Source organism: Thalassophryne amazonica, chromosome 11 (genome assembly GCF_902500255.1).
Source record: "Thalassophryne amazonica chromosome 11, fThaAma1.1, whole genome shotgun sequence".
Lineage (NCBI taxonomy): Eukaryota > Metazoa > Chordata > Actinopteri > Batrachoidiformes > Batrachoididae > Thalassophryne > Thalassophryne amazonica.
This window is the reverse complement of record NC_047113.1, coordinates 31,102,327-31,119,290: the sequence shown is the minus strand read 5'-3', so window position 1 is coordinate 31,119,290 and position 16,964 is coordinate 31,102,327. Positions and strand designations below refer to the sequence as shown.

Genomic DNA, 16,964 nt, shown 5'->3' with positions numbered 1-16,964 from the left:
TTGATTTGGCTGGATCTGTATTCGCTTACTCTTGTTTCTAAATAAAACCCTGTGGGAACAAATGGTTTGATACGTACTCGCTGACGCTCTGCTTAGAGATATGATATAATGATCCTGTGCACAATGATGCAGCAAATTTTGCCAGTGGCTCTGATCTCTAATAACAGAATTCATCAGGCCAGCCATAGTTAATTATAGATACTAAAAGAGCCGTAAGCTGTCTCATCTGGCCTGCAGGCCTCCAGTTTGTGCCCTCTGGCTAAAAAGTCACTTTATAGTTCATTAAAATGAACTATTCTTGCTGTGGCATTCAGCACCCAATAGATGGCACCATAAGATCACAAATGACAATAAAAGTGTTACAAACAGAGGTTGCTTTGGTGGTGATCAGCTTTTGAGATGAAAAAAATCTGCTCCCCCCCAACAGGAGCTAATTTTAAACCACAGCTACACATTTTCATACGATAAAATCAGTGCCTGCTTTTAATTTCCATCATGCACATTATATTGAAATTATCCCCTTTAACATTTCCAGGCTGCAGACATTTACAGATAGTGGCATAATGTTTGTAAGGCTGCCTCTGTACACCACCACCATGGAGTTAAAATGAAACACTCACAATGTGACTGAAGTGTAGATGCTCAGCTTTAACTCAAAGGGTTTAACACAAATATTACATTACACATTCAGGAATACCAATCATTAGAGGTGGGCGATACCGGGAATTTTGGTATTGATTCGATACCAAGTAAATACAGGCTCAGTATCGCCGATATCAGTACCGATACTGATACTGTTTCATATTTAAGCTTCATAGATCCAAAGGATCCAAACGACCTAGGATAGAATTTTGCCAAACATTGTACGTGACAACAAAATACTTTATTATCACAATCAACATTTTTGTTTAAAAAAAAAAATCACTCAACACAACTTAAAACAAAATGTCCTGAGGTAGAGGGCTAACAAACCACAATACAAGGGTGCACTGCTCCGTGTTGTGTGACACAGCGCAGCGCTGCTCTTACAGACAGAGAGTAGACTTTGATGAATCTGCGTGCGCAGCAGTCAGTGCGTGCGGGAGACAAAAAAAGCTTGAGTATCGATCTTTTTACACGAGGATCGTTCAATATCAATACCAGCATTGGTATCGATATTATCGATATTAGGATCGATCCGCCCACCTCTACCAATCATTCTTATACACAGTATCTCCACCTTCAGACGCCAAAAGTAACTGACAAACAAACATCTTGGTAAATATAAGGATTGTTGTTAATACTCTGATGAAAATCCCTGACAGCCAATGATTGCTTGAAGTCTGGAACCCATGGACATCACCAAATACTGAGGTTTCTCCTTTCAGATGCTTTGCAAGTCCTTTATTGCAGCACTTGCTTGTGATTTGTTTGTCCTTCTGCCTTCAGTTTTGTCTTCAGTCAGTGAAAAGCTGCTATATTGGGCTGAGGTCAGGTGACTGGATTGGCCGGAAAAGAATAATCAATTTCTTTGCTTTGCAGTGTACTTGGGGGGCTTTGTCTGTATGTTTTGGGTCATTATCCATTAACACTGTGAAGCTCTGTCCTGTCTGTTTAGCAGCATTTGGCTCAATGTGAGAAGATAGTTTAGTGCTATACACTTTAGAATTCCTTGTTACTTTCATCACCACTGCGTGTGATGCAGGCAAGTATGGCAGTTTATGGATTGTGTAGAAACTCAGCCATGTCCAAGCTAGTTTTCTAGTCTTTAATCTAGTAAACAGAAGGTGCGTGCAATAGTACTGGGTGCACAAACCGGAACCAAACTTGGATTCTGAGTTTCTGGATCCAGGGCAAGATATAGTCGAGATGCTGGGCAAGACGAGAGTTTGCAGTCAAGATGCACCATCAGGGAGATCCTCTGCCACACCAGGATCTAGTCGTTGATCAGGGGTCTACACTGATCCACTTGATCTTGGAAAGGTTCTACACCGCATTGGTAGCAGTATCATAACCCTGACATGGGAGGCTCATGGGTGATACACCTTGAGCCAGGGTGCCCCAGAGCAGATGGTGACTATGGAGCAGTGACATTCTCTCCGAAACCCTGTAACTCCTGAGCCAGGCGCTCACTACCAGATGCAGTTTAAAGTCTTTCCCAGGACTCACCTTCAGCATACACATCATCAATAGACACCAATGATTAAATTCCACTGGCAGCCATACATGAAAATTCAGTAAGGTATGTCTTCTATAATATATTCCAGTTCTAAAGTAGAACTATACTAGTGTATACTAAGGTATATCTAAATATCTAAAAAAAGGAAGAGTAGAATAGAGTAGAGTCACTTAGGTGCCTGGTCTTGAGAACCAGGGATGGTTGTCCCACGTCCATGCTGTAACACTGTGTCCACCATGTTTAACAGATGATTTACTTCAAGTCATGAGCTGTTTCTTTCCATCTCTATACTTTTCTCTTACCATTACTTTAGTACAAGTTAAGCTTGGTTTGATCTGTCTAAAGAATCTTGTTCTAGAATGGGGCAGGCATGTTTAGATGTTTTCTGGTAAAGTCCAAAGTGGCCTAGTTGTTAGCACCTTGTTACAAACTCTATGTTTATACATGCCCATATATAGAGGGGGTTCAGGGGGTTCAACCGAACTCCCCCCCCGAGAATTCTGCAGATTTTTTTCTGCTGATATTTTCTGATCTGGATATCAACGTTATGTATTTTCTTTTCATTGATAATAATCAACAAGCACTAACTGTTACACAGCTATTATCACACACCCTCAAGTATCAATTTCCTCTGCCAGAGTAATCCCTTAAGTGATGAAAGGGGAAACTGCTAGATAAACTTTTCCCATGGGGGTTGAGAATTTTTGCTCCCTGGTCCCTATCCTCCTCTGATATCAAACAGATTACTACCCATGTAGACACACAATTACACTTGTCTGGTTTGTAAAAACATGTTTGTATGTATAAGCTGAGAAATAAAGGGAGCTTCTCCTTCCTGTTGCAAATACTGTAAAGGTGCAAATATTCGCGTGGGATTTATTATGCAAATTTTGTAAGTTAAACAAGGTCGCCAAATTAAATACCACTATTTTAATACATAACGTACATATACGTACATATTCATAATGTAAACACGAATATTAATACCGCTAAATACGAGGTCTGTTAGAAAACTATCTGACCTTGTTATTTTTTGCAAAAACTATATGGATTTGAATCATGTGCGCTTGCATCAGCCAAGCTTGAACCTTCGTGCGCATGCATGAGTTTTTTCATGCCTGTTGGTTGCGTCATTCGCAACTGACAGGCAGGTATAAAGTTTGCATTAATATTATCTTGGTTCTTCCTGGGTGGTTCTTATGGCAACTGATCCAAGCCCAAGCAAGGACTATTTGTATATAAAAATGTATTTCCTAAAATGATACATTTTGGGTTTCAAATTAAATTTTTGTATCTTTTTACCCCTCGAAATCCTCAAAAAGCTTCTGCTTTGGGGGGCTTCGCCCCCCTGAGCCCCCCACAAGGGCGTTGCCCCTCGACCCCATCGGGGGCCCTGTGGCCCACTGGACCCCAACTCAAGGATATGAACCTCCCCTTTCACATTCCTATATACGGCCCTGTTATATTCATGAAGGTGTCTCTTGACTGCAGACGTTGATGGTGATTCACCTAGCACAGTTTTGGAGTGAAGTCAATACATTTCACTGCATGGTGTAAGAGTATAACTATAACAAATGACAAATCTTGAAAAACCTACCTCCTTGAGAGTGTTCTTGACTTGATTTGATGTTGTGAAGGGTTTTTTTTTCTTTCACCAATAAAATAATTCTGCCATCATGCACATAGTTGTCTTTCATGATCTTCCAGGACTTTTGGTGTTATTTCACTCATCAGTATGTACGTTCTTTATTAGAATGGACCAAATTGTTGTTTTGGCCACTCTTAAAGTTTCTGCTATCTGTTGGACAGGTTTTAATTAGGTTGTTGTCAGTTTAATTATGGCCTCCTTCACTTACATCAACACCTTTCTGTACCTCATATTGAGAGTTACAATGAACCCATGAACCAACCAAATGCCAACAACACTTACATCAATTTGCCATAAAATATGGAACATGATGCACCTCATCATGAAACAACTTGTCAGTCAACTATCCAATTACTTATGGCATCTCAAAATAACAGTTCAGTAAGGCTAAGGCGTCACCCACGTTTCACCTGGCGGCAGCAAATGGCTGGTTACTTTTGAGCAGTGGGGATGGTGATCGGGTGGCTGCCATCCAAGACAGACATGACCTTACCTGACTTCCAAAAATGGATTGCGTATAAAATTGACTGTAATTCTTAAATGGTTAGGGAGATATTTTTGTTAAACCCCTTGAATTAAAGCTGAAAGCCAACACTATATGCAAATCTTAAATCATTCATTTTGAACAATTGTTATAGTGTACAGAGGCAAAATTTCACTGTCCAAATACTTGTGTGCCATCATGCCAATTCATGTCCCCAGATACAGTAACATGAAGTGGAGTCTATGACTCTCACTGGACACCAGTCTATTGCAGGTTACTAACTCAGCCAAAGCTGTGTAATCATGTCCACAAACTCATCTTTTCATCCACTCGCAACATTTTTCAGGTCAGCTTATGTGCCTAGGCTGTTGTCAAAGCCTAGAAATGGATCCTCACTTGTGCCCTTTCTCACACACTTTGAACCAACAGAAAACTGAATGAAACCATGGCAAAAATATCCCTTTAAACTTTTCAAAAAAACTTCTTCAAATATCTTCTAGCGGTGACACAAACTTCAGTGGCTGCATCGATGGTTAGCAGGCACATTTTGGAGATGATAGGTGGTAGTTCACAGAAAGTGAAGGCCGTTTTTCTGTTAGACAATGGGAGTGAGAGAGAGAGGGTGATGGAGCGGATGAGACCGGCTTATGCTCCGTGTAAAGCATGTTAATGTAACAGGCACGGTGGGGCCGCCGGCCGCAGTGTTTTGGGATTATTTATCACAAAACATTTGTATTCTTCTGTCAGAGGACGGTTGATCCGGGATAGCTTCGCACTAATCCTTCACTCCGTTAATTAAAAAGAAGAGAAAGCAATGCCACTGCCGAGGGTGATTATTTATTTTTCCCCCAGAAATGTAATCATTTCTGAAGAAGCTTAACCATCTGCTTGAGGTTAAGACTGCAAGCAGATGTGTTTTCTGCTTGTTTAAACCTGGGATGTTATTATGATTGTCTTTTTCCTGAAAATGGCAAGGCAATTTATTTTTCAGGAACGTTTGTAGAAAGGAAGTGGCTTACTTGATTTTTGCACCCCAGGGGGAATATAACATACTTATGATAGGTTTTTTTTTCTGAGATCACACTGATATGACTGAAGCTATAAATTAAAAATAAGGCTTAGCGTCTGTTACTCTGGCACCCAGGGGCACAGCCAGACATTTAGTGTGAGGGCAGGCATGCTGGAACTCAGTGTCTACTAGACGTTGCCATTATTGTGCTTGAAGCGCTTTAAAATATTGAATAAATTTCTTCAGCGATTGTTTCATTTACTGTTTCAAGAATGATCAGTCACTCATTTTCTGAGGCAACTGGTTCATGTTCATGCTGTTTTCTGTTGGATTGTTTTTTTAATTTAATATTTTGTACAATTTGAAAAAGTGACTTGCATTCTGCAGTAAATGTTTCATTTGCTGTTTTGCTTTGAAACCATCATCTTCTGAAACATGCATTTTATGTCACATTTCAAGATAGATAGATAAATTCATTGTCATTACAACAAGTGCGATGAAATTTCTTCCCACCCAGTCACCTCAGACAAAAATACAATTAATCCACAATTATTAAAAGTCGAACGTAACAATGGCACACATCAGAATTAGAACACATATACACAAGGTTGGGTAGGATTATGTAATCCAAAAGTAATCATATTACAAGTAATCCAAATGTATGTACATACATACATGTAATCCACGTGTATTCTTTCAAAGTAATCCTACCCAACCTTGCATATACATTTGATTGTTTATGGATGCTAAACTTTAAGACAGTCCGTCATCTGAATTGAGGCAATGTGAATGTGTGTGGGGGGTGTGGGTGCACAGCAGTGTCCCGCACAGCCTCAAGCTCGGGGCGAGAGGCAGGGTGGAGGCAATGGGATGGTGGTGGGTGGGTGGTGGTATGTATTTTGTGTGGTGTTCCCTCCAGATGCTCCAGCTTCCTCCCACTTCTAAAGACATACAGGTTTGGTGAACTGGTGACTTTAAACTGACCGTGTGAATGCATTTGTCTGTCTATATGTGACTCTGTGACAGACTGGCAGCCTGTCCAGGGTGTATCTTCATCCTGTCTCTTTCTCAATGACTGCTGGAATAAGCTCCAGTGCACCCCCCCCCCCCGACCCTTAACTGGAATAAACGGGTTGAGCAAGTGAGCCATTTTCTGTTGTTGTGTTCTTTTAGTGTTTCAGAGGCTTTGGAATAATTATAACCTGAAACATGCATTTCATTTAGTGTTTCAAGAGTTCTGAAACAGTGAATTATTTCCTGCAATAGATGTTTCATATTTAGAACCACTTAAAAAATAGTATGTGACTATATATGTTTATGTGGAATGCACAACCCATTCTCACGGCAGTTCGTGGTGGCATTATGAAAAGTACATTAATCTATGGGTTTGTGATGGGGGTACAAAAATGGGGCGCTTTTCATAATAGGGGCAAAAATGTATTTTTTGATAGGGCACGAAATGTGGGGTGAAGGGGGAGTGTGTGGGGGTTATGGTTAATGTTTCGGGATGGTACACACTTACGCTATGGTTATGGTTTGAGTTAGCAGAAGGAGAAGATTATAAATAGCAAAATCAAAAACCATGTCACGAAAAGCGGGCACTTTTCGTGATGGGGCACAAAAAACAAAATGTGAGGCTGGGCTGGGAATGCAATAAACTGTCACATGCGGCACCCCTGGTTGAAGGCCCAGCTGCATATTTACCATGGCTCTTGCCCAAATGGATGCTCATGCAGACTTTGACAACATCCTACAAATGGTCTTTGTACTTGATTTTGAACTTGATTTTATTTCCCGTTTGATGATTTGTTGTTTGTACTTTGCACTTTATTTATTTTATCCCTGTTACCTATAGAAGCCAGGGCTGGAGTGGGACCAAAAAAATGGCCCTGGCATTTTTGGCCATGCGGTCCACCATGATTGTTTATATGATATGTGAAGGCGCATGACATACCAAAGGATACTTTGAGTTGTTTCAAAAATTAAAAGAAAGCACAGCAGCCTACATGGAAGAGAGTAACCATGTTAAAAATTGATACACTCTTTCTCTACTCACAGAGACTTTCATCTTGGGAGAGATGGCCACAGTGTCACAATTCCCATCTTGAAGTGAAAATGGATGTCAAAGACAGTGCTAGAGATGTCTTTTCAGTGTTTTCAGTGTCAGCTGTCTTCCCTCAAGGAGATGACCAATGCTTGCTCTGGAGAAGTTCAAAAATATGCCTCAGCACACTATGTGCCATGCCTCTCTCATGCTCCTCTGTTCTTTGGTGCACAAGGATCCACTCTGTCATGCCTCTAATGAAAATACTTGGATCATTGGGCTTGCTAAAAACAAGGCAAACAAAACAAAATAAAGCATGTCGTTGACCACAATAAGTCAGCCACTTCCATGCCATGTCATCTGTTCTAGTGAAGAACCTCTGGACGACAGGGTTTGCAGCATCCTGTTGTGGGTGAACCTTAAAGGATTTCTTCCTCTTTGTGGAACAAGGGCGAGTAAAATAATGGACAACTGCCTGATCTGCCTGCATCTCCTCCACTTCTATTTCAACAGTGTGGCTTGATTAAACACAGAGAAAGAGAGAGAGGCAGGAATGTTAATTTCACTAGTGTTATTTCTCTGGTTACCTGCCAATGAAAAAACATTTATTTCGGCAAAGCAATGTTTCAGTAATATTCTATAATAATAACTGTAAGCTGTAACACCTACAAACTGCAACTTTACAAAAGCTAAGATAACACTGTAAGTTGGACACCAAGTCGACTCAGCATTATTTGAAAACTAAGGCTATAAAGGCAATTCTCTCTCTCTCTCTCACATACACGCACACACACACAACCTCCAAACCAGGAAGGATAAGGTTGTGCACAAAACTCTATAGGCTAACATTATTATACGGTCTGACTGAATAAAATGAGTGTTGTAATACTGTCCTATATTGAGCTTTTGCACACTTTTTCCCCAGATACTATTTAGTGAAGTGAAGGTGTGTATCTCTAATCAATTTTAATAATTTTCGAAATTGTATTAATTCTGTTTTCTAACTGTTCTAACATTTTCTTACTTTTGATGTTTTCTGTTTTAACTCATTATTATTATTATTACACACATCCCTAAACATTTTCATTGTTAATTCCATAGGCGATCATCATTTCTGTGTCTTTCTGACTGTGTGCTAGCCTACGTGTGAAGGCTACCCCCCGACACACACACACACACACACACACACACACACACACACACACACACACACACACACACACACACACACACACACACACACACACACACACACACACACACACACACACACACACACACACACAGCCCTCTGCCATCCTTAAATGAAATGTCCCTCTTCATAAACATTTCGGTTACTTCTTACAGGGCTGACAGTAGGTACTCTAACCTTCTCCTCAGTCTGTCCCTGGGTCACATCTATCTCCTTCTCTTCCGAATCCCCCTGAATAGCTACTTCTCCAGCCCTGCAGCTGCTGCCACCGGCGCCATCGAGCTTGTGGTGTCAACGGCAAACATATCAGTATGTTTGGCACATTTTGCCTGCATCCACTTGGAGCCTTTCTTGTCGCAGCTTTCTGCACCCCCTTGTGCTTTGTGGTTTATCCATTTCCAATCTGGTCATCTGAAATGGCAAAATTTGATAACTTTGGTCAGGGGAGGGTTGGGCTGAGGAGGGCTGAGACATTTCATTGGGTTAGCTCGGTGTCCTTCAAGAAAATCAGCCAATGGGCTGTCGTGATCGATAAAAATGATTTATAATATACTTTTTTGCCTAAATTATGACAGCCCAAAAATGCACATCGGCCCACCAAGCATTGTCCAGTACACCACATGGCCTGCCCATGCTTGGATTAAGCAGTGGGTCACCCCTCTGAGTTGATTTGCTTGAAGCATCTTAAAAAAAAAAAAACACCAGAGGGAGTTTTTCCTTACCACTGTTGCCTATCTGCTTTATTATTTTCTTATTATTTTTATTATTTATTATTCGGGGGGTTGGTAAGGTTGGACCTTGCACATGTGATTAGCTTTGGGGTGACTTAAGTTGTGATTTGGTGTTATATAAATAAATTTAATTGAAAATTTCAGCTGAATAAACTGGCTATTGACCTTTTTCTATATAAGTATTTTGATCAAGTGTTTACACATGTTTCTTGTAAAATATGCCATTTATATTCCCTTTTACTTTCTGGTGAAGTGTGGTGGGCAAGCAGGTAGTGCACTTGCTTCTAAAGCAAATATTTCCTGGTTCAAGGCCACCCCTGCCCATTATGGTGTAAAACTTGTGCCAAATGAACATGCAGATCTATCTTGGATCTGCTGTTGTGACCGTGAAGGTAGGGAAAGCAGAAAGTAATACTCAAATAGGATGTTATATGGCAGGGGCTTATGCAAAGTATGGTAGATTGGATTAATATTGGAAGGTCACTGTCTGTGTAAATGTAATCAGTTGCATTTTTTAATGATACTAACATTCAGAACCGATGAATCACTTTGTGACACAAATGTTTCAGAAAAAATGGTTTCTTCCATCATAATGTGAGCAACACTTAAGGAGGACTTTAACATCTGCCCCTCCCATTCAGGACATAACAACCCATATGACTTTTCCTCCACAACTCTTGTCATTCAGGACTTGTTTCAAAGCAAATATTGCTGAGCAGTTGTCAGTCTCCTTGTCAGGATGCTGATTGTGGATAATCACTCATCAACATCCACCTTTGGTGAAGGCTGCGCTGCGCTTGTTTCTGACATTGTCGGTGACAGTGGCGTCAGCTGAGAGATCGATTTCGAAGTTAAAAATGATCAACACATACCTGAGGAGCTCCATGGGGCAGGAGCGGCTGAGTGTTGAAAACTCAAGATCCAGGGAGTTGGACATTGGGCAGAGGTGTAAAACTCCTCCTTCAGAAAGTACAAACCTTCCCATGTGTTGCTTCTACCTGTGCACCTAAAACAGGTGATCTCAATAATTAGCTCATCCACCTGCCTGAAGAGTTGAACTAATTACAATCAGCTGTTTTTTTAGGAAGATGGAAGAAATATGTGGCTGGACTTTTACTTTCTGAAGCCAGAAAGCTCACAAGTTGCTCTTTCACTGAGCCGAATATATTTCAGGGAACTTGGGGTATCTTCATAATCTGACTGTGGGGGGTTGTCATGCCTATTCCCTGTTTGATTACTGCTGTGCACCAGTTTCACGAAAGATCTGTGTTTTTCACATGTCACACTGTTGCTGTTTGATTGGAAGATCTTTAAATAAAGTGTCCAAAAGCAAACAAAGAAACAACAAAACAAACAATAATATATCTCTACTGTCTTATCATGCTATTGGCTTCATTTTATTACCACCTCTTCTTGCCTTAAGGTTGATATGTAAGGATGCACTCTTGACTTGTGTTATACGATACGATATGATACATTTTATTGTCCCCAAAGGGACATTTGTCTTTGACTTCAAGTGCTCTGCAAACATTTCTGTCTCAAAAATCAATAAACACAACAACAAAACAGTACACTGCTTGCATGCCCATGGAAAATTCATCATCATATTGCACATTCCTAAAATATAATTTACATTTAAAACAACATAATAAAACAGATAAAAACCAGATTAAAACAGATAAGTTAAAGTACACACCTTACATGTACACACACACACTTTGCAAGAAAAAGGATTTTGTAGTCATTTCAGCACCGCCATGACCAGACAGCTCCTCCCTTGCTGTCTGATGCGATGATGGATGATGAAGTATGTTGACCTGCAGCCTGCAGATTGTTGTGCACATGCGATTCAGAGCTGGGGTGTTAAATCTAGATTCTCGACCTCTTAAAAAAATTCAAATACAACAACCCAAGTCATTTATTTGATTGTAAAATCTAACACACTGCTGGTAAAATCTATATAGACCTCATAGTGTGGGTGGATGCGTGCATGTCAACTAGCAACATCTGCATAGGGGCCCGTCAATATACACTCAACAAAAATATAAATGCAACACTTTTGGTTTTGCTCCCATTTTGTATGAGATGAACTCAAAGATCTAAATCTTTTTCCACATACACAATATCACCATTTCTCTCAAATATTGTTCACAAACTAGTCTAAATCTGTGATAGTGAGCACTTCTCCTTTGCTGAGATAATCCATCCCACCTCACAGGTGTGCCATACCAAGATGCTGATGAGACACCATGATTAGTGCACAGGTGTGCCTTAGACTGCCCACAATAAAAGGCCACTCTGAAAGGTGCAGTTTTATCACACAGCACAATGCCACAGATGTCGCAAGATTTGAGGGAGCGTACAATTGGCATGCTGACAGCAGGAATGTCAACCAGAGCTGTTGCTCGTGTATTGAATGTTCATGTCTCTACCATAAGCCGTCTACAAAGTCGTTTCAGAGAATTTGGCAGTACATCCAACCAGCCTCACAACCGCAGACCACGTGTAACCACACCAGCCCAGGACCTCCACATCCAGCATGTTCACCTCCAAGATCGTCTGAGACCAGCCACTCGGACAGCTGCTGAAACAATCGGTTTGCATAACCAAAGAATTTCTGCACAAACTGTCAGAAACCATCTCAGGGAAGCTCATCTGCATGCTCGTTGTCCTCATCGGGGTCTCGACCTGACTACAGTTTGTCGTCGTAACCGACTTGAGTGGGCAAATGCTCACATTCGCTGGCGTTTGGCACGTTGGAGAGGTGTTCTCTTCACGGATGATGCAAAGGAGATGTGTTGCACTGCATGAGGCAAATGGTGGTCACACCAGATACTGACTGGTATCCCCCCCAATAAAACAAAACTGCACCTTTCAGAGCGGCCTTTTATTGTAGGCAGTCTAAGGCACACCTGTGCACTAATCATGGTGTCTAATCAGCATCTTGGTATGGCACACCTGTGAGGTGGGATGGATTATCTCAGCAAAGGAGAAGTGCTCACTATCACAGATTTCGACTCGTTTGTGAACAATATTTGAGGGAAATGGTGATATTGCGTATGTGGAAAAAGTTTTAGATCTTTGAGTTCATCTCATACAAAATGGGAGCAAAACCAAAAGTGTTGCGTTTATATTTTTGTTGAGTATATATTGCACTGGGGCCCGTGCTGAGGCTGCTACACCACTGGTTGCAGCCTGTCACTCATGACATCCAAAGTCTGCATGCACTGATTTTCCACAGAGTATACAGTGAGTCATTTGATCACTGCCAAAGCGAACCTACTAAACTGTGCGGAAGATGTTGCAACTTCTTGCATGATTTCTCTTGATTTCTTACTTTTGCAGCAGTCATCAAACCAAAACTGTGTGCTGTCGCCTCTGTGTCGTCAGCCCCAAGAGGAGACTTTCACATTTAAAACCACCGTTTATTAAGATGCCACTCATGTCTGTCTGGAGTCGAACCAGTACTCACAAAGGAATCTTTGGTTCCCTTGTGGCTCAGCAGGAGACTGACTGGACCAGGATTAGGAGGGAAAACGTTAGATCTCTCTGAAGAAGCCGACTCATCCTCTTTGACATGTGAACACAACGTGTTTGTATTTTTATCTAATAAACCGCAACCACATTACTGTTGCAATTTTCCCTTAATGTCATCTAATACCTGATTACAGTCAGCATGATCATGATTATGATATTGCTTTTATGTTGATTGAGTTGATATGTGTCCAGACCTTCTTATGTGATTTAAAGTCGTGTTATTTGTGTTTTCATGTGCATCACGAATGTCACTGTAATCATTTTAAGCTGCAGCTCACACTCAATTACATATTGATTAAAATAAAATGTCCTGACCCATCATCAATAATTCCTTTTGCACGATCACATTTGTTTGTGATGATTAATGGATGAGTTTTTTTTTGGCAATAGGGATGTTCATCTTCAAAAGGACTCTCATTAAAAAGCATCACAGAATCCCACGAGTCCAAATCTGGCTGTGCGTGGTCACTGGCGCGTTTGAGGGGTAGCCAAAAGGGCACTGGTTTACTGTTTTCCCTGCATATACTGATTTAATAGTTGGGGCTTTGCTGAATGAAATCAAAGCATAGATGTAGGTTTGAATATTGCAGGAATGATTCAAAAGAATAATAAACTGATTTTATATAACAAATCCAGTTGTTGAGAACTTTTTTTTTTACATAATTTATTCCACCATGTCTCGACATTGTACACCCACAGAATAATTTGTCTCCTAATCCAAATCTGTCTCTAGTGTCACATTTCCTCCTCGTCGGTTCCATTAATGGGTCAAATGAAAGGCAGACGCGTGGCCGAGAAAGGGTTAAACGTCCACAATAATTAGAGTCGCGCCTGGTGTCAGCGTCCTCCAATACGGAGCTGCGAGGAGTTACGTCCACCCTCTCTCTCTCTCTCTCGCTCTCTCTCTCACTCTCTCTCACGCACACACAATCACACACACGCACGCAGACACGCGCCTCCCTCACCAGCATCAAAGCGCGAGCCTTCCTGCTTCACACATCATCAGCGTTGCGCGCGGATCACAGCAGACAGAAGGAGAGAAGGAGACAGGCACTTCAGCGCTCCTCTCACTTAAAGTTATCAGTTCATCCAGATGTTACCTACGTACAGCTGGTGATTCTAACTTTTAAAAAGGCTTTACTTCTGTGTTTAATTAGAAAAAAGTTAAATGTCTTTGTGACGTGGAAAATGTCTCGGTGAGGAGCTTTTTACGCGCGCCGCTGAAATGGATCACGGGCTCTCCAGAGGCAGCTGGGTATCCGTCACAAGCATCGTTGTGTCCCTGCTTCTGTGCGCTTGTGTAGTGGATCTGGTTCTTGCGCAAATTCGCTACTCTATCCCTGAAGAGCTGGATCACGGAGCTTTTGTGGGTAACATCGCTGAAGACCTGGGCTTGGATGTGGCCAAGCTCTCAGCACGTCGATTCCGAATCGTCTCGGGCGCAAAGAAGCAGTATTTAGAAGTGAACCTGGAGAACGGCATCCTGTTCGTGAACGAAAAGATTGACAGAGAGGAGCTGTGTGAGCGAAGCCTAAACTGTTTTCTGCACTTACAAGTGGTTATTGAAAACCCTTTAGAACTGTATAGAGTGGAGGTGGAGATTTTAGACGTGAATGATAACTCTCCCACTTTCCCATGGAGCGAGTTTAATCTTGACATCACCGAATCGGCGGCTCCTGGCTCCTGTTTCCCGTTAGAAAGCGCGCAGGACCAGGACGTGGGTGCCAACTCTCTGCGCTCCTACCAGCTAAGCGCAAACGAGCACTTTGTCCTGAACATCCAGACGCGTAATGACGGCAGCAAGTTTGCGGAGCTCGTACTGGACATCCCGCTGGACCGGGAGCAACAGAAGAAGCACGAAATGGTTCTGACTGCTTTTGACGGCGGGTCGCCGGAGCGCTCTGGCACCGCGCTGATAACTGTCACGGTATTAGACGCAAACGACAACGTGCCAGTATTCGATCGCTCAGTTTACCGAGCAAGTCTGGTGGAGAACGCACCAAGAGGGACTCTGGTGCTTAAACTGAACGCCACGGATCTGGACGAGGGCGCAAACGGAGAGGTGGTCTACGCGTTTAGCGGGCACGCTCCGCTCAAAGTGCGCGAACTGTTCACCGTGGACCCTTATAGCGGTGAAGTCAGGGTGAAGGGCATTGTGGACTATGAGAAAGCCAGTGTGTACGAGCTGTACGTGCAGGCGAAAGACAGGGGACCCTCTGCTGTGGCGGTGCACAGTAAAGTGCTCGTGGACATCCTGGATGTGAATGACAACGCGCCTGAAGTCATCCTCACATCAGTGTCCACACCAGTGCAGGAGGACGCGCCACCGGGCACGGTGATAGCCGTGATTAGTGTCATGGATCGGGACTCGGGAGAGAACGGGAACGTTGATTGCCAAATTCCTAGCAGCGTCCCGTTTCAGCTCCACTCATCCTTTAAAAACTACTACACCCTGGTGACTAGCGAGTTTCTCGACAGGGAAGCAGTGTCTGAGTACAACATCACCCTCACTGCCCGCGATCTGGGCTCCCCCTCGCTCTCCACAAAGAAAACCATCCTTGTCCAAGTGTCTGACATTAACGACAACCCCCCGCGGTTCTCTCAACCTTCCTACACCGTCTATGTGACCGAGAATAATGCCCCGGGCGCTTCCATTTGCTCAGTAACTGCATTCGACCCCGATTCTAACCAGAACGCCTATCTGTCTTATTCCATTCTCGAGGGTCAGATTCAGGGCATGCCAGTGTCCACTTATGTTTCCATCAACTCCGACAACGGCAACATTTACGCACTGCGCTCTTTTGATTATGAACAACTTAGAAACTTTCGGATTCTGGTCCAGGCGCAGGACGCGGGTTTTCCTCCTCTGAGCAGTAATGTCACTGTTAATGTTTTTGTTCTGGATCAAAATGATAATTCTCCTGTTATTGTATCCCCGCTGCCGAAAAACGGGAGCGTGGCCACAGAAGTGGTTCCGCGCTCAGTGGACGCTGGATATCTGGTTACTAAAATAACGGCGCTCGACGCAGACGCGGGTCAAAACTCCCGACTGTCATATCAGGTGCTGCAGGCGACAGATCCGGGGCTGTTTAGTGTGGCTCTGTACACGGGGGAAATCCGGACTATCCGACGCTTAATGGAAAAAGACGCAACAAGACAAAGACTGGTCGTATTGGTCAAGGACAACGGACAGCCGCCTCTCTCCGCCACCGTGTCTATTGTTCTCTCTGTAGTAGACACCGTTCCTGAGTCGCTGTCAGATTTCGGAGACCTCACACTCAGCCCGCAGCCCCCTTCAAACCTCGCCCTCTACCTGATAGTGTCACTGAGCACAATATCTGTAATATTCCTGGTGGCGATCATCGTCCTGGCGGTGGTGAAATGCTACAAGGACAGGGAGACCTTCAGCGGATACAACATGCCACCGTTCGCCTGCTGCTGCTGCGCAGGCTTCCAACCCGAGCCGCCCCCGGAGGTGTTCAAAAAATCCAACCTCAACCTGCAAATTTCATCTGCGGCCAAAGTGCCGACCAACTGCACGGAGGTAAATGGAAACAGCAGTCTGTCACAATCATACTGTTATAAAGTGTGCCTGACGCCCGAATCAGCCAAAAGTGACTTTATGTTCCTGAAGCCGTGCAGCGCGAGCGGCACACCGAGGAACAACGAGGCGACGAGCGCGGACAGCTCGTGGAACGCGCAAAGCCGGAGCGCATCTGTGAACAACGGAGCCACGACTCCCTGTGAGGTATTCAGTTTAAATATAGAACTGTGAAGTATTCATCTTAAAGAGAGAACTGTTCATTTAAATCAAGCTGTTTCAGTCCCCGCCTCCCCCTAAAAAAAAACAAAACAAAAACAAAAACAAAAACATCGTAGCTTTATATCTGATAAGGATCAACACCGTGACATTCCCTCACGAAGGTCAAATTACTCATCCGAGTCTGATTTAAACTTACTCCGTGTAAAAAAATTCCCCTTTTCAGAATGCTGTATATTGTCTCAGTGGTTCGTAATTATGGTAATAATTTATCCTGATTGTTTTGTTAATTATAACATTTAGCGTGATGAATGAAATGAGATTATGTGGGATTACATTTCAAGTGTTAATGACACGAAGCGAAAGGAGCACATTGTGCACATCCCCTCTCCTAAGGATGA

At 42.8% G+C, this 16,964-nt stretch overlaps 1 protein-coding gene across 1 annotated transcript in view; it reads left to right on the top strand.

Moving 5' to 3' along the window:
- Window positions 1-13,796: 13,796 nt before the first annotated feature.
- The window catches only part of LOC117519654, a 68,745-nt gene continuing 65,577 nt past the window's right edge, over window positions 13,797-16,964 (top strand). Inside the window, 1 exon segment of the mRNA XM_034180927.1 lies at window positions 13,797-16,551. Within this exon segment, the coding sequence (XP_034036818.1) occupies window positions 14,029-16,551 (2,523 nt within the window). The 5' untranslated portion in view covers window positions 13,797-14,028.